General features: G+C 47.7%; 2 protein-coding genes across 3 annotated transcripts; both read left to right on the top strand.

The window, feature by feature from the left end:
* The first annotated feature begins 105 nt into the window (after positions 1 to 105).
* On the top strand, positions 106 to 14,256 carry LOC6614927 (zinc finger SWIM domain-containing protein 8). Of its 2 annotated transcripts, none has more exons than XM_032726484.1 (8): positions 106 to 1,906; positions 7,744 to 7,986; positions 8,054 to 8,217; positions 8,333 to 8,643; positions 8,711 to 13,465; positions 13,544 to 13,882; positions 13,951 to 14,100; positions 14,163 to 14,256. In XM_032726484.1, the coding sequence occupies exons 1-8, from the start codon at positions 1,627 to 1,629 to the stop codon at positions 14,227 to 14,229; spliced, it is 6,309 nt and encodes a 2,102-aa protein (XP_032582375.1). In that variant the 5' UTR covers positions 106 to 1,626; the 3' UTR covers positions 14,230 to 14,256. The 2 variants fall into 2 exon arrangements, with proteins under 2 accessions (XP_032582375.1, XP_032582376.1); XM_032726485.1 differs by having other exon boundaries at positions 7,747 to 7,986.
* On the top strand, positions 14,236 to 16,720 carry LOC6614928 (cyclic AMP-responsive element-binding protein 5). Its single transcript, XM_032726488.1, has one exon. The coding sequence runs from the start codon at positions 14,254 to 14,256 to the stop codon at positions 15,019 to 15,021; it is 768 nt and encodes a 255-aa protein (XP_032582379.1). The 5' UTR covers positions 14,236 to 14,253; the 3' UTR covers positions 15,022 to 16,720.
* The last annotated feature ends 1,669 nt before the right edge of the window (positions 16,721 to 18,389 follow it).

The raw sequence follows: 18,389 nt of genomic DNA on the forward strand, positions 1-18,389 counted from the left end.
CTTGAAAGCTGGGAATTCGTACGCGGAAAACCGATACTCTTGACCTTATCGAATATTCAGTCGAAAATAATCGAAAACCGATATCGAGTGTGTGAGCACTATCGCTGACCACTAACACCAACAACGTTTAGGAGCAAAAGAGTCGACGATGCGATGGGTAAAAACAAAGCCCCGTGTAAAAGTGTCCGAAAACCGTGCGTAGCATCAAACAAATCGTAACTCGGCCAGCGAATCTAGGTGCCGTTGTTTTCGGGGACGCGTGTGCAGTGCCGTTTTAAGTGTCGGTAATCGCCAAAATCCACAAAAAATTTAAGGATTTTTTAAAAAAACGTTCGCTAAACGCATTTCGTTCGTTCACTCACACACACACGTCAACCTAACACACGCACAGACGCAGACAAACACAACGCGCAGCGCATATACACACACAATGAAAAGAAGGCAGTGAAAATCGACAAGCGCACGCATGCACACACACACACTAACGAGCACGCAGGCGAAAAAGTGTTGATATATATCCAATATATTGATGTTGTGTGCAACGTTGTTGTTGCTGCTGCTACTGCTGTGTGAGTGAGTGAGGGTGAGTGAGAAAGAGTGAGTGCGGTGCGCGCAGGATAAAGCGAAGATGATACACAAAGCGAAGGAGTGAAAAAATAATTAACGGCAAAGAGGACTGCAAAGCGCAGAGCGGATAAAAGAGGAGCGCTAACAACAATAACAACGACTGCGGGTCCCCTGCAAAAACAACAATAGCAAGAACCACATCAACAACAATAACAACAGTAGCAAGAATATCAACAACAAGAACTACAAATACAAATTGGCCCTCTCATTTCGGCAGTCGCATAGCATAGCCCCATCTCACTCTCTCGTTCGTTGGGGGATACGAAAAAGTTCACATGCAACAACAACGACAACAAACAATAGCAGTCGCAGTCGACGCGGGCAGAGGCAGAGGCAGCGACAGAGACCGCGGCGCACTGAACGTATTTTGTACATATAAAGAAAAATAGTTTTTAAACTCCCCAAAATCTAAATCTAAACCTAAAGTTAAGTCTAAAAGTGAAACCTAAAGCCCTAAGCATAAATCTATAGTTAATAAGTTAATTAAAAGCAAGCAAGTCCGGCGGTGTGCTTGAGTTAGAAAGGGGAGAAGCGAAGGAGAGGAACACAGCCAGAGAGAGAAAAGAGGAAGAGTAGAACGCTCAAGAGAAATTCGCCTTTTACACGATTTTAAATTGAGCGTTTGGCAGAGATCCATTATACATATACATCCATCCAAAAAGAGAGGAGAGTAACAGTGAGAGAGACGGAGGAAGAGGAAGCGGAGGAAAACAAACAAACGGGGGAGCAGCTGAAGAAGAAGAACAAGAATCAGCTTCAGCAGTAGAAGAAGGAGCAACTGTAAACACACACAATCTCAGCCTCACGCTGGCGAATCGCAACGGCGGCAACAACAACAGAGGAGGAGGAGGCGGCGGTAACAACAACAACAATGGAGGAGGCGGAGGAGCGGCTGCAGTCGGCGCTGGCGCCGAAGGAACAGCAGGAGGTGGCGCAGGAGCCGGAGCGGCGGGCAGAGACGCTGCAGGAGCAGCGGCCAACGAATGGAATCCGGAGGAAATGGACCGCTTCAGCTTCGACGACTCCATCCGCTTCGAGGAAGACTCCCTCTGCAGCTGGAGCTCCGAACCGGAATCGCTGTGCAACAACTGGCGCGGCTGGAAGAAGCCCGCTGCAGGCAGCGGCGCAGGCAATGGCGGCTTGAGCGGCGTGGGCGGTATGTCTGTGGCCGGCGGCTCGGGAGCACCGCCGTTCGGAGGAGCAGGTGCCTCTGGTTCCTGCACACCGGGCGGCAATGGAACGGCCATGGCCAACACATCCACCTGCGGCAGACATTATGGTGAGTAGCATCTCCTTGTTGCTAGGGCGGGATTTAGGGCAGTGTACTCGGAGCATTCAGCATTTCACCAGTGAAACTACAGTTGTAAAAATCACAGATACAAATCTAAACTGTCGTATCTATTATTGAACTTCTTAAAATCCGAAAAACGTTCTCCAACATTGACAGTTTTTAAAGTTCTAAAAGTGTGCGTCCTAAAGACATCAAATGCTATCCTCTTTTATTAGGAAATTAAGACAAACTTTCGTATAACAAGCTTTCATATGTCGCATACAAAAGATATTGAGTCCCTCATCCCGCTTATATCCAAATAGTTAATACCTATAACTTTTCCCTTTATAATGAGTTAGGCACTACTCACATGTACAGCTTCTTTGAGCTATCTGTATAGCGTTAAATAATCAATTACTTGCTACACAATTTAGTTTTTAAGCCAAGTAGAGTGATTTGCTTTAGCTGTATGTTTTACTAGCTTGGTCTCATTTTGCTATGTGCAATGCACATTTGGCCACACTGTGCTGCCTGTAATTATACGCATGACCTTTCCGCTTTTGGTAAATTCTTTAAAATTGGCTTAGGCACAACAACGAGCAGGCTGTAATTGTTGTTGCCCTATGTCTGCAATTGTCTTCTTCGTTTCCCCGCATTTCCTCGAAGTCCTCTGCTTATCGCTGAAGTCAAAATCACGACTTTGGCTACCAACGTTTTTTATTTTCATTCGTTTATACGAGTTTCCTTTTTACCTTTTGGTTGCGTCCCTTTGTCTTTCCCTGTGGCTCATTACGCTTGTGCATGTGGCTGGGGCATTGTTTTTTTTTTTTTGTTTCGTGCCTGCCAAGAGACGTTCCTTACACGTTTTCTGTATCCTGTGCGCCGCCGCAGCACTATCATCATGTAATATCTGGATATCTGGCTGCGACTGCGCAGTTCGTCCTCGTCGCTGTTTCTTCTTCGTATCCTCCATTCGTCTTCGTCATTTGCCCATCCACTGCATTCGTTTGCTTATTTCCCTTTGTTCGCCTGAGCAGTGCTGCTGTGGAGGGAAACAGGACTATATTTGGAAGGGTCAAAGGACTAAACAGAGCGGCAAAGCCAAGGAGAAACTCCAACCATCCAGTTGTCTTCTCTGTGGATTCTTTGATAGCCAGGGTTGCCAGCTTGTTGATTTTATTGCTATTTGTTGATGCTAAGCAATAGTATTGCAAAACTAGCTGAACTTGGCTCAATCGTAATCATTTTTAACTTTCTGTAATGTTATACATAACTTTTACTTGCTATAAACAGAGGAGTTGGCCAATTATCTAATTGTTCATATGCTGTTGGTTTGTAAACCTAAAGGACCAATAGTTGGTAGCTTAAGCTATTTGCTTTTGGCGGGAAAATAGCCAAAGAGCTAGCTCTGCGACTGGGTGTGTGTGCAGTGGCGAAGCCAGCTGCATTTTCATGCTCGAAAGACATAATAACCGCATCAAAAAACTATATTGCCTCAAAACGATGTCGCTGCTGCCAGCTGAACACGCTGACGTCGACTTCGACGTCGATGCTGAGGCGACGAGAGCCTCGCTTTGTTGTGTCAAAGAACCTTTTCAAGGATACCACCACAACCTGCCCCCAAGGGGATGTAATAAAAATAAATACGACGACGACGACACGAAGGAGAGTCCATTATTCCCTTCGCACCTTGCAGCTCCTCCGCCCCGTTTGCTGTGGCTCCCCAGATATGGTAGTTCTTCAGATAGTTGCAACGGAAGAAGCCCATTGATTTGATTGATCCAGAATTGTCAACGGCTTCTGATGCGATTGAATGCTTATATACACCATATGAATTCTGTGCGTTCGAGCATTTAACATGCCATAATTGAAATGTTTTGAGCCAAGTTTTGGTGCGCTGACTAAGGGGTTCTATTAATTTTTAACTAGCATCCAAATTACTTATTAATTTGATGACATGACTTGACATGAAAACGAACATCAGTTAACCCAAGTTGCAATTGTCTGAATGTAAGGTTTGGTGACCTCAATCGATAATTATACTGATAAATTCCTTGTCCGTTGTGTGTAAAAGGCAAATGGAAATGGCCTTTATACCGAATTGCACAAAACCCAAGTGTATTTGATTGAAAATAGAGTATGGTGACCCCGATCGATATATATTTAATTAACGTACTGATTGCTTCCTGCCTGATTTAATTAAACGGCAAATGGCAAATAGTGTTGTCAAATTGCAATTGATTTTAAACAACATTTCATTAGGAACATTAGTTAAATATATAGACTATGGTGACCCCGCTTTCTTTTAGGGAAAATAGAACACCATTTTAAAATAGAAACAAACTTTAAGCAATTAAGGTTAGTATAGTTTTGAGGTGACCCCAATTCTATGTCATTCATACTATATCTCTCCCATTGAGAGCTGTCATCCAGGGGATGACAGGAACAACGCAGATGAGCGTTCGCCAAGTGCGCCCCGCATAAACGTAAAGCGCAGAACGTCGATGCGATGCAATGACCCCGAATAAACCGAAACCGTGCAATGGTCACGCTGCAGTGCTGACAATGCAACTCCGTGTCCGTGAGAGGTGTGCGGGCTGTGAGTGTGTGCGTGCCTTGAGTGGCCGGCGTTGCCACATGTCATCATCTAATTAGTGGGTCGAGGCTCGCTCGGTGTCAATTTCGAACTGAAACTGAAACAGAAACAGATGCAGATACAGCGACCAGCTGTATTTTTCACATTTCGCCGTGCATATCGGTTTCATGCACTTCCGCAGCCAAAACAATTGCACCAACATATGCAGCACATACATGCTTGCTGGCACTTTGACCTGACCCCCTTTTTTTTTTTTTTTTTTGTTATTTGGCTTTCGTGCGAGCTTTTTGTGCCGAACAACCCGAATTTGTCGCTGGAAATAAAAAAAATATATGTAGAAGCATGGCACAAGTATAACTATCAGCATATTTTCAAATGAGTTATCAGCGCATAAGTTATGATTTAAAATAAATAAATCGCATTGATTTATGCCAGTGTAACTCAATTTTAACACTAAGTCTTCAAAAGACTTGTAAATTATCATGACCACGTGTTAAATAGTCTTGAGTGGAGAAACTAGATTCACTGCGATAACTTATTCAGTGTGGGTAACACTTTTCGAGATGAATCCTTTTGGTTAGCGATGTGTACATAGGGATTTCAAGGAAGAACTCCACTCCGAGTGGCAAATAGTCGTAGGCAGTGTGAAGTTGCTCAAGTTTGAGGGGCTCGTTCGGCATAGCACAAATAACTGGAGCATGAGTCTTTGTGTTGCATATTCTCCCTTTTATTGTTGCACGTTTCGTTAGTGCGACGCATGGAAATGGAAAACAAATTAAAGTGCAAATAAAAACTCCGAGGGCGAACGCAAGAGCGAGCCCAGTTGCGGCAAGGAGCAAACCAGTTTGAAGGGGCAGCAACAGCCTTGAATCTGCCGTAAAGAAGTTCAATGGGAAAAATGGCATATATATGCATGTATGTATGTATGTACGTGCACATATACGTGAATCAGTTATTAAGCCTTCCTCAATCAAATCAATCTGACTCATGCGGCCATTCGGATTCCACGAAGTCCCTCTCTTAACTGAATTCTTCATCTGACAAATGCATTAAGCTGTTGCTCTTGGATTCCTTGCCTTGCCTTTTCCTCCTCTCGTCAGTCAAATGGAATTAAAATAATTAAAACCGAATGAAACTCAGAGTGACGGTAAGAGTACTGCGTACTGTCGGATCTTAAAAAAAGTTAAAAAGAAAGGTAAAATAATTTCAATGCTTTAATTATAGGTAAACTTTCTTATACCTAAAAGTTCGACTTGGGTCCATAAGCATTAATGTTTCTCAACTTGCAAAAAATATTAAAAAGAAATGCAAACAATCGCTGCTATTTTCCTGGCCTTTGCTGTAGCTGTGTGTATGCATAAGACAGGCAGACAGGCATGAGCAATAAGTTAGCGCTTGCGGAAAATGACTTTGAATAAAATGGTGCCAAAGTGTCTGAAAATTAAGCGAGGGGGGGGGGGTGGGGGTGGGGGTGGTGCACGAAGAACGGGCCAACGAGCCGACGAACGAGTAGAAGAAAACAAACACAAACAAAACAACGACCTCTTTCGCTCAGTGCTGCCAATTTGGCTCGTTTTTTATGGAACCCATATACGATATGTTTGAAGAAATTACACATTCAATTCGATTTTTTTGTTATACTAGTTTGAATTAATGTTAATATAATCTTAATAATTTGGTTGTATCAATTAGGGATATATATTTTCTAACAAGCCAGTTTCTGAATACAGATCCGAATTAATAAATAAGAATTATTTGCAAACGAGTAAATAGAAATGGGATTCTTCGTTAGCTTACTACGAGTAATGATTCAAACAATTGAAAGTGAAATCGGTGAGATCTGTTTATCCTCCTGCGCGAATTTTTTATTTGCGTGGGCGAACTTGAACTCTGTGTTCTTTTTTTCTTGGCGGCTGCATCATCATCAGCAAAACACCGCACCATATATACCATACATAAGTATGTATACGAAATACAATAACAAAGCTCTCTACTCTTTGTTGTGCTTTGGGGTCATTGTTTTTTTTTTTTTTTTATGTTTGTCTGTTTGTTTGTCTTTTGTGTTCTGCGTTCTGCGTTTTAAAGGCATTGGAAACGAGACCTTTAAAATGCAGGTCCCCTCTTCCATTGCCATTGGTTTATTTGCATGCCAATTCAGTGGATTTCTGTTTATCTACAACTCAATTGCTCCTCGAAGATAATGACATTGGTTTACGCAGGGGAAAATTGCGTGGCCATGATTTCCATGTTTTCCCACGACAACCACATCGCAGAAAACCTATACTTTATTTACACAGTTGCCTCGCAAGAGGGATTACGTTTCAGACTGAAAGATAATCAATCGTCTGAATCCCAAATGTTTATAAAGGCGATATCTATTCGGAAGTACGACTACACCAATTTATGGATAGTGGCATGGGGGACTTTAATGGAATTCAAGATAAGAAACTTAATTAGCTAAACATCCCTTTTGGCATTTATTGAGGCTTGAATCCAAGATAACTTGGAAATTATTAGGGAGAAGGCATGGAAAAGATTTGAGTTCAAAATGTAAATATAAGATAGTATCACCTGAAATCGTGTAATTTGCGGATGGGTGATATGTGGATATAGGAATCCGAAGAATCCTTATCACCTCGCACTTATCGAATTATCCTAAAATATTTATTCGTGCTCTGATGCGGCATAAACTTAATATGATTACGCGTATTCCGCCAGACAATCTAATTTACATTTTGTTGACCTGTTGGGGGCTGTGTGCTGGTTTTACCCCGAAAAAACCTCGTGGTTGACCTCCCTTTCGCTGGTCATTGGCCGTTGGCTCCAGAAAAAGTTCTTTAATTAATAAAATGCCCGACATGGGTATGTGGTGTCTGTGTGACATGCATGTGGCTTTTCCGCGCTTTGTTTGTGTTTAATTATGGTAGAAGAAATATGGCATTAGTCATTTGGCAGCTTCTTCGAGAAATTAACATCGTCATGGTTTTCCCTTATTAAACTGGTTGCTTTAACTTGGGCTTAAATCCATGCAACACTTTTGGCGGTTATCTAATCGAATATTTGACAAGGTTTGAGTTTAAATGCTGCACAGCTGAAGAATATAATGGAATTCATTGTTTTCAATGATACCAATGTTGTTAGAACTTAGAAGGCATATTATCAATCAAAATACACTGTACAGATAGTTTGATGGTACCAGTGCATTATCCAATACCCAGATGCCTTCTATATTCCGTTCGCCTTCTTCCAGAAGTATCCACATTGGCCGAACTGGCAGCCCGCTGTGTGGCCTCCTACATACCGTTCGAGCTGGTGGAGCACGTGTATCCGCCGGTGCCGGAGCAGCTGCAGCTGCGCATTGCGTTCTGGAGTTTTCCGGACAACGAGGAGGACATCCGGCTCTACTCCTGCCTGGCCAATAGCTCGGCGGATGAGTTCAATCGCGGCGACTCGTTGTTTCGGTTGCGAGCTGTCAAGGATCCGCTGCAAATAGGTAAGTTTGTCCAGCGCCAGGGGATAAATGCTAGACGCAACTAACTAACTAACCCATTCACTTGCAGGCTTTCACCTCTCGGCCAGCGTGGTCAATCAGACGCCGCGTGCCTATTTCAATGTGGCCGTCACCTTTGACCGCCGACGCATCTCCTCTTGCAACTGCACCTGCACCTCGTCCGCCTACTGGTGCTCCCACGTAGTCGCCGTTTGTCTGCATCGCATCCATTGCGTAAGTATGGTGCAGGGTGCAGAAGTGTTAAATGTCTTTTGTTTACTCTCCCTTGTGGTATCATATCAATTGGAATCGTGTTCATTTATACAACTTAAATTCTATCGTCTTGCAGCCCCAGGAGGTCTGTCTGCGTGCTCCGGTATCGGAATCATTGACTCGCCTGCAACGCGACCAGTTGCAAAAGTTTGCCCAGTATCTGATCAGCGAGCTGCCTCAGCAGATCTTGCCGACGGCTCAGCGGCTCCTGGATGAGTTGCTCAGTGCGCAACCCACGGCGATCAACACTGTGTGCGGTGCACCTGATCCGACGGCCGGCGCCTCGATCAACGACCAGACCAGCTGGTATCTGGACGAGAAGACGTTGCATAACAACATTAAACGAATCCTCATCAAGTTCTGTTTGCCCGCCCCGATTGTGTTTAGGTGAGTAATCTTATAGAGCCTTCTATCCTGACTCCTTTGCAATTTATGGGCTCTATTATCGCCACAGCGACGTGAACTATCTGACGAACTCGGCTCCCCCAGCGGCGGCCGAGTGGAGCTCGCTACTCCGACCGCTGCGGGGACGTGAGCCGGAGGGCATGTGGAATCTGCTTTCGATCGTGCGCGAGATGTACAGGCGCTGTGATCGGAACGCAGTGCGTCTCCTGGAGATCATCACGGAGGAGTGCTTGTACTGCGATCAGATACTCATCTGGTGGTTCCAGACGAAGCTGGCACTGATGATGGGGTCCCACGGCCACTCCGGCGGTAAGCACTCTAACACTCACTCCAACTCCACGGCTCTGCAGCATGCTTGCAGTTCGCTGTGCGACGAAATCGTTGCACTGTGGCGATTGGCAGCGCTCAATCCCGGCCTGGCGCCGGACGAGCGAGATATGCTGCACGCCCAGTTCACGGCCTGGCATCTAAAGATTCTTGACCGGGTGGTCAAGAGCCGAATGATGCCGTCGTCGTACACCAACAAGCACCAGCAGAACTCGAGATCCGAGACGGAGCTGTTCATCGGCTTCAAGCCGGCCATCGAGGCGTGCTACTTGGACTGGGAGGGCTACCCCATACCGGGAGTGACGCACACCCACGACACGAATCCCATCTACTACTCGCCGTTCACTTGCTTCAAGCACACGGACCTCAAGGGCGAGTCCAACAATCCCGGCCAGCTGAATGCCACCCAAGCGCTGATGTCGAACAACAAGCACTACAATTACTTTAGTTCATCCAGCGATCATGGCATGCACGCAGGAGCCTTCAAGCAGAGGTTGGACCGGCCTTTTCGTGAGTCGCGATTCTATACGAATCCGGCCGATCTGGACGGAGGAGCAGCGTTGGCGGGCGGAGGATCTGGCAGGTTTTCCACGGGACTGGGTTCCGTTGCCGTTGGAGGAGCTGGTGCAGGAGGCTTGGGTCAGATGAGCGGAGGAGTTAATAACTCCGTTGGAGGGTCAGCGGCCGCCGAAGTGAATCCCGTGCAGCAGCAGCTTCCCAGTGGCTCGGCGGGAGTCGGTGCCTCTGTGACAAATGTCAAGGTTGTGGTAGCAACGGATGGCAATCGTTCGAGTGCCAGCAGCGAGGGATTCTGCGAGAACGACGATTTCGGGGGCGACACCAGCAGCAGTCATAACTACTGTCCACCTGGACAGGCGGTTGTGCCTGGCCAGAAATCTACCCTCACGGAGTCGGATTCGCAGAGCAGCTTCGATGCAGTGTCGCAGCAGAGCAAGGATGAGCCACCAGTCGGGGGAGTGGGTGTGGCAGTGGGTGTTGAACAAGCCCTTTCCACATCTGACACTTCGTCGGCCTCCTCCTCATCGTCATCTGCTTCTACAGCTTCGGGGAGCTCTAATAGTTCCACTTCCTCTATGCTGATGGCTGGACAGGAGGCGACTGTCGGGGTTGGTGGCGCTGTGCAGCAAACACCTCGTCGCCTCAGCAAGGATGAATCCTTTAGCAGCAGTAGCGACGAGTTCAACCAGGGAGGCGTGGGTGGATCAGCAGGTCGAGCGGCTATGGCCTCCAGTGGTAGCGGATCGGGTGCTGGCGACGCAGTAGCGGTAGGAGCGGGATCAACAGCTGGCGGAGATCTGACGCCGGTGCCCAGTACATCGGCAGCTGCCCGTGCTGCCTTGGCCGCTAGCTCCACGGGGCCGGTGATTTCCGCTTCACCTCATCTTGCAGCCAGCGCCGCAGGAGGCTTAGGAGTGCTGGGTGTGGGTGCATTGGGTGCAGACCAGCCTTGCACCTCATCCGCGCATGCAGCCCGAGCTCTGGCAGCTGCAGTGGCTGCTTCCAGCGACAAGCCGCATGTTTTCTCCAATGTGCGGCCCACAGAGGACGCCTGGGATATACTGCTGGCCAGAGCCGAGGGTTTGCATGCCCACGGTCACGGAGCCGAGGCTTGCATCCTGGCCGTCCGTCTGGCCGAACAGATGCTGGCTAATCCGCCTAACCTACTTTTGGAACTGCCACCCGCACCCAAGAGAAAGGGCAAGAAGCAAAACGTGAATCCCATCTCGCATCAGTTGACAGTTGTGGCCTCTGCAACGCTGTCCAAGTGTGCTTTTCTCTGCACAGTGCTGTCGGAGAACTCTGAACACTACCACATTGGGTTTCGGATATGCCTCTTCGCCTTGGAGATGCCGCGACCGCCAGCAAGCACCAAGCCCCTGGAAGTCAAGCTGGCCAACCAGGAGGCGGACATACTGGCTTTACTGAAGCGCCTGCCGCTGGGATCCGCGGAGCTGCAAGTAATCCGAGAGCGAGCTGAGCAATTGCGCAGCGGAACCTTTAAGACGCGAGGAGAGGCTCTGTTGCCGATTAACCTGGCCACGTTTATTTTCGATGCCCTAGTTACCCTTAGCCCCTTAGGTGGATCCACAATTGTCCCTGGCGTGGCATCCTCTAGTGGTGTATCAAGTGCGGCCGGCAAGTCTATGGTCAATACAGGCACACGTTTGCTGCTCTACAAGCACAACAGCGATGAGAGTCTGGGATTCGATGCTGCAGTCGCTGCTCTAGGACTAAAAGCCAATGTGTCAGAGGCAGAGCATCCGTTGTTGTGCGAAGGAACCCGCCGGCAGCGCGGGGATCTTGCTCTGACATTGCTTTCCCACTACAAGGATGAGCCCCGCAAGATAGCCAAGATCATGGAGAAGCTTCTGGACAGGGACATACATACGCTTCTAAATGCGCCACTCCTGCCCGCTTATTACTCGAGTAATCCGCCTGTGAGGACGCGAAGTAATCAGCCCACGCGCAGGGAGGATCACGATTATGGCGGTGGCTCTGGATGCGCCTCTTCCAACTGTAATCCGGTAGCCAATTTATGTGAACTTCTGCCGGCGGACTACGGCAGTGTGGGAGGAAACAGTCGACCACACAGCTCCACGAGTGCCGAACTGGAACTAAGCATGTGTGCCCTGAGCATGGCCAGCAGTGGCAGCCAGTCGGGAGGTGTTCAAGGTATGGTGCCCACAACGAATGCAGCGGGAAACACGGGAACCCCCAGTTCCAGCAGCACGACGGTCAGCGGGAGCCAGAATCCCAATGGTAATCCCAGTGGCAGCGGTGGAGGAGGAAATGGCGGAGGTGGCAACGGAGGTGGAGGCGGCGGCGGAGGTGGTGGAGGCTCCACCAGTAGCCGAAGCAAGGAAAGCCGCTATAAGGGAAAGAGAGCATATCCCTCGATACCCAACCAGCCATCGGAAGCCAGTGCCCACTTCATGTTCGAGCTGGCCAAGAATGTGCTGACCAAGGCCGGCGGCAATAGTTCCACATCGCTCTTCACCCAGGCGAGCACCAGCCAAAACCACCATGGACCGCACCGTGCCCTTCACATGTGCGCCTTCCAACTAGGGCTGTATGCCCTTGGTCTACACAACTGTGTGAGCCCCAATTGGCTATCGAGGACGTACTCGTCGCACGTCTCCTGGATCCTGGGGCAAGCTATGGAAATTGGTGCGCCGGCGATAAGCTTTCTGATTGACACTTGGGAGGCGCATCTCACGCCTCCCGAAGCGGCAGGCATGGCCGATCGTGCGTCGCGCGGATGGGACAGCAACATGGTCTATCCAGCGGCGGAGCTGGCCCTGTCTGTTCTGCCCCACGCAGCTGCCCTCAATCCAAACGAGATCCAGCGTGCGATTCTACAGTGCAAGGAGCAAAGCGATCTGATGCTGGAGCGGGCCTGTCTAACCGTGGAGACAGCTGCCAAGGGCGGCGGCGTCTATCCGGAGGTGCTGTTCCAGGTAGCCCGCTACTGGTACGAGCTGTACATGCGGAACACGCCGAATAACAGCGAGTTTGAGCCGCACGACGACACCATGGATCATTCGGCCGTGAGTCTGAGCGCCCTCATCGAGTCCCAGCAGCAGCACGAGCTCCAGCAGCAACAACAGGCAGTGCAGCAGCAACAGGCGGTTCAGCAACAGCAGCAGGTGGTGCAGCAACAGCAGCAGGTGGTGCAGCAGCAACAACAGCTTGGCATGCCCAATCCCGTGGTGCAAGGCGGCGTGGGCCCCGGACCCGGACTTCCCGTAGCAGTGCCGCCACCCGTAGTTGGTTCTGTCCAGAATCCACAGGCCCAATTCCAACCCGTTGGCGTCGCCTCACTGGCTCCCCTCGGAATGGCGCAGTATCCACCGTACAGCTTCTGCCAGGGCTTGTATGCGCACCACCACAACCTGAGCTATCCGCCTGGGCAGATGCAGATGTTCATTTCGGCAGGGCCGCCGCCGCCACCTCAAGCATACGGCGGCTACCAGCAGCCGCCGCCACAGCAGCCGCCGAATCCGCAGCAACAGCAGCAGGTTGTGCAACAGCAGGTGCAGCAGCAGCAGGTGGTGCAACAGCAACAGCAGCAGGTTCAGATGGGCGGTCAGGCGCCACCAGGTCACCCTGGGCAGCAAGGACATCCGGGCCAACCGCCCTCTGGCTTCCAGCCGCAACCACTGCCAGGAGCATTCCAGGCGCTGCCGCCGCAGGCCTATCAGGCAATGCAAGCGGGTCCTCCGGGCCCACCGATGGGTCCGCCTCAGGGCTACTATGGTCCACCACCACCACCGCCTCCGAACGGTCCGCCTGGCGTGGGCGTCGGCGTTGGAGTGGGCGTGATGCCAATGCGCCAGCATCAGCACCAACATCCCGTTTACCCATTCATGCAGCAGGCGCCGCCGCAGCCACCGCAGCAGCAACAACCGCCGCCCTCGCAGCCACCCGTGCGACAACGACAACCACATCAGTTTACGTGAGTGATCCCAACCATGAGTCTTATTTGTGGTCAGCTTATAGGCGTCATATACTAATTACTTCTTCTTTTATGTAGACCCACCCAGCTGCGATATCTGCTGGCTGCCTACAATGTGGGCATGCTGGCCATGGAAACACTGGCGCGACGCGTCCACGACGATCGGCCGCAGGCGAAGTATGCCCGCAATCCGCCGTACGGCGAGGATGTGAAATGGTTGCTACGGATCAGCAAGAAATTGGGCACCCAGTATCTGCACCAGTTCTGCATCTGTGCGGTCAACTCGATTGTCAGTCCGTTCGTGCTGCACGACGTGGCTATTGAGTCCGCCCACTATCTGGGCAGGAACAACCACCAGATGGTGATGCAGCACCTGCGCTCTGCGCTCACACCTCTCGTCCAGAAGTGCCAGCAGATGTAAGTACTCAGCGTGCTGTTGTACGAAGAATGATCTTAGCTAATGTGGACCTTTTCCATTGTCGCAGGTACATCCAATGCATCCACCAGAAGCTGTATCATCTGACCCAGGGCGACTATGAGGAGTTTGCCAGCATTGTGGTGGCGGCACGCGCCGCTTTCCAGATCACGCCGGAGGGGAACGCGCAATTCAAGGACTGGCTGCAGTCTATCAAGCGGTAAGAGATCCTGCAATTTGCACTTTGTAGTATGTTTACTAAGTGGTCGATTCCTGTTGCAGATCGAAATCATGCAAAAAGGAGCTGTGGTCCCAGATCAATGCGGCCCTGCAGAGCAACTCCAAATGACAAAGACTTGACTCCTGCAATCTGATGACGGCAGTGGCAACAGCAACATTGGCGACGACGACGGCGGCGGCAGGAACATCGGTCACAGCTGAGTGCAAGACAACAACGGTGGCTGCCAGCAGCAGCGGCAACAATAGCGCTGGTAATCACAACAACATCGGCAATAGCAGCAGCAGCGGCGCCATCACCAACAACAACAGCAGCAACGGCGGCAACATCAACATCGCCATCAGCGACTCAGTGAACGGACACAACCATCATCATCACCACCATCACCATAGGCATCATCATTTACTGGACACGCCGGCCAGCAGCGCTGCGGGATTAGCAACAGCAGCAGGAGGAGGAGGAGGGACAGCAGCATCAATCCCAGTGGCAGTAACACCGGTTGGCAATACACCAGCAACAGCATCGTCATCAGCATCAGCTGCAGTTGCAGTTGCAGCTGCTGCAGCTTCAGCAGCACCAAGCAGCGTGGTCAGCTACGAGCGATCGGAGCGAAGACCCCCACTACTGGGAGCACCACCGGCGCTGTCCACGGTTAGCAACAACAACGGCCGATCGGGCGCAGCGATCGCTTATCACTCGCTGATGCCGAACTATTATCCCAGCACGCGGCAGCTGCACATGCATGGCCATGCCCGGGGTCACGCGCAACCACCACAGCACGGGCAACCCCATCCCCACCAGCAACCCCAGCCACACTCGCATCCCCACGCCCATCCGCATCCGCACCCACATCCCCATCAGTACCAACTGCAGTCGCTAAGCCACTACCATCAGCAACTTTAACAACGTGTCGCTGGCATTGCCCACGGGCACGGGCTACCAGCGGCTGATGCGCCTGCTGCTCCTGCTGCAGCGTCGTCGCTTTGGCTGCCGCAAGAACAAGACGGCGGCGGCGGACGAAGTGGGAGAGGAGGTGGAGGCGCAACTGCAGCAGCCAGCGGTGGCTGTGCCTGTCGGCGATGAGGCTGGGAACCGGGGAACCGTCGCCACTTGGCTCTGGCTGTGGCTGTGGCTGCTAGTGTTGCTGGTTCTGCTGTTGGTCCTGGGCCTGCCGCTGCTGCTGATGATGCTCCTCTGATCCGCGTCCACATCCGGAGCCATTCCCCTCCCGAGAACCACCGCACTTAGTTCATGTTAAACATAGTTCTTATTTGTATCTTCAGTTTTCGTTAGCCATTTTTTTTTTTCGCATTTAATCAAGCTACACTTAGATACACGATAGAGCCACTTTTCAGGAGTGGTGTGTGTGCGTGTGAGCATTTTAGACTGAGATATCTGCCAACAACAACAAATACCGATGCCCACACACAGGCACACACCCACGCTCAAGAACAACAACAACACCCACAAGCATGGAAGTTGGGAAAGCTCTGTTTGATTTTTCAAAAATGTGTTCAGTTAAACTAACGTATTTATAGTCGATCTATCAAATAGTTTTCTACACCGACAGCTATATGAAAAAGAACTCGGACTTATACATATATGCTTACGATCCCTAGACCTAAATTTAAATAATTTTCACTAACATCAGCTTCGCAAAACGTAAGAATACCCATCTTCTTCTATATATATATTTTGTAATCTTAAGTAAGAGTAATGAAAGAACGGTTTATATACCCTATACATATTAATACCTGTGGTTAAGCAATTTTTTAGGATTTTCAAATTTATTTGACCAACAACATCCAATACCCAACACGAAACCCCATCGATGCACCAGAAATTCTTCGCTGAGCAGTTTATTTTGAATGTTCAACTAGCAAACGATCTCAACTAAAGTATTCTCACATTTCCAGTTGTGTTGAATTACTACGTTTGAAAAATGTGGGAAAGCGCGCCACGCCCACAAACAGCTGAATCTGATGGATGTGTATCTAGGTCTATACAGCTAAACTATAGATAGCGAATATTCGAAAAAAAACTGCCAGGATTTCTTTTGCTTCGATCCACATATATGTGTCCGTCTTTTCCGACCTTATAACGACCGAGCAAAGACAGATTGAAACGATTTCTAGAAAACGCAAATCATTATGCTCACACACATGCACACACACACACACTTTTTATGAAATACAACTATTGAAAGAAAATGGTTTTTGTTGGTTAATCAAACGAGTTTAGCTGAATCATCAGAAGAGGAGTTTCTATTTTTACATTTAAAATAAACAACAACAAAAAAAAGAACAAAAAACTACAAAAACAACCGAAAAAAAATATATTTTTTGCTTTTCAAAATTGTTTATATTATAAAACCTTTTTAATTATTTTTTAATGGTTTTTATATCGACACATATAAAACATTCTTATTATTAAACCATTAATACACAAAAGATACAAAAAGCAAACGAAAAAAAAGATCAAACAATTTTTTTTTATTATATACAAACAGTGCTGTTTTGAATAAATATGGTTTTTTGGATTTATTTCAAAACGCAGTGAAAAGCGACAAAAAAAACGAAACAAAAAACAAAAACACACAAAATAATCTATGTTGGTTTTATTTTTCTTGGTTTTCCTTCCAGATCACATAATTTGTTTACTAAAACTTTGGTTTCCCCTTCTTATTATTATAGTTTAGTTGATTCTTTCCTTTGCGGTTTTGCCACCCAATCCCATCCTCATCATTCCAATCCAACGCAACCGATCTTCAGCCCAAGCAAACAAAAAAAAAAAAAAGAAAAACTAAAGCAAACTGCCACTTTCTTGAGGATTCGATTCAGTAATGTTACATGAATATTATAAATATAACTAGTTATACACGATCGCGGGATTCCGGGATTCCGGATCGGATCCCTGGATTGGTATCGAAGCAGCCGGATCGCTTCAGTTCCCGCTTAAAGGTTGTAAATACGGACGACGTCTTATATGAGTATTGTAACTCCTTGTGTTTTTGTATAATTACGAGTAGAGCAGCCAGAAACCGATTATAAAGCGAATATATAAATGAAATTACATCGAATCCAGGCCGATTTGGATTTGGATTCGGATTCGGATTCGAGTTCTGAAAGCAATCGCGTAATTTGTAAACTTTTAGTAGGCAGTGTTTTATACAAAGAGCGTAGCAAAAATAAAAATACCGAGAGCAACTTAATCTATTTATATAAAGTAAAACGAACGCAATCTGTAAATTAAAATTAACAACATGTTTTTAAATTACCATATAGTTGACTATTTCCGTGACAAAAACAAAAAATTGAAAACAAGAAGAAACAAAACCCAATTAGAAGAGATGGCAGACAATTTCTCGCTTTGTTCGCCATTAATATTTGTAAAATAACAATAATCCCCAATTAGCAAACCAAACGATCGAAGAACGAATTGTGGAAAATATATAACTATAGCAACGCAACTAGCAGACAAAGGAAGACCATTAACCCCATTGACTCGAACCACTCAATAACAATAACTGAATAGTAAAACGAACAAACCAACAACATTCGATCTAAAATAAAAATAATAAATGCGAACATAATGTTAACGTAGCCGATTAGCCTTTAGATCACATATAGCGCATATTTTACACAAGCGTAGTGAACCAATTTCCAAACTAAACTTAGAAACTCCACGAACCCAAACTACACAGATCCCCAAATCACCGACTCGCCTACACCAAAGTTTAAACTCCAAGTCGTTTTTTTTCCAGTCATTTGCAGTGGAAAAGTTTTCACTTCCTAAAGAATTCCCGCTTAATATTAGATTTCAAAATTCGAAATCGTGCACGTTCATACCTCCTTATTTTTAATGGTAGAAATCGAAAATCTGGTTTTTGAAGATCTGTCCCATATCATTCAACTGCCACTGACATTAGGTTCATCTTAGAACAATATTAGGACGTAACGCCGATTCCATTCGAGATTCAGTTTCCACCAACTTGGTCGTAGGACTCCACGATTTCCCCCCACAAGACATGCACCCACAATTATCCTTGCACCGTGGCGTTTATATAGCCATGCACTGTATCGTCCGGACCTGGACGGGATGTGGATGCAGTGCGGCTATATCAGCTATGTAGCTTGCGAATCTGCTTCCCGTTTGGATCTGCACCGCATACATAACATATATACAAATATAGACAACTCCCATATATATATAAATATATATATATATATATATTTACAGATACATATTAAATTGAAGCGGACATAAATTAA

Source organism: Drosophila sechellia, chromosome X (assembly GCF_004382195.2).
Source record: "Drosophila sechellia strain sech25 chromosome X, ASM438219v1, whole genome shotgun sequence".
NCBI lineage: Eukaryota > Metazoa > Arthropoda > Insecta > Diptera > Drosophilidae > Drosophila > Drosophila sechellia.

Excerpts from the sequence above, each read along its gene's own strand:
- LOC6614927 (XM_032726484.1), top strand. The coding sequence starts at position 1,627 with ATGGACCGCTTCAGCTTCGACGACTCCATCCGCTTCGAGGAAGACTCC. Across the intron at positions 8,644-8,710 it reads CCCGCCCCGATTGTGTTTAG|CGACGTGAACTATCTGACGA; the intron begins GTGAGTAATCTT and ends TTATCGCCACAG. Across the intron at positions 13,466-13,543 it reads CGACAACCACATCAGTTTAC|ACCCACCCAGCTGCGATATC; the intron begins GTGAGTGATCCC and ends TCTTTTATGTAG.
- LOC6614928 (XM_032726488.1), top strand. The coding sequence starts at position 14,254 with ATGACGGCAGTGGCAACAGCAACATTGGCGACGACGACGGCGGCGGCA.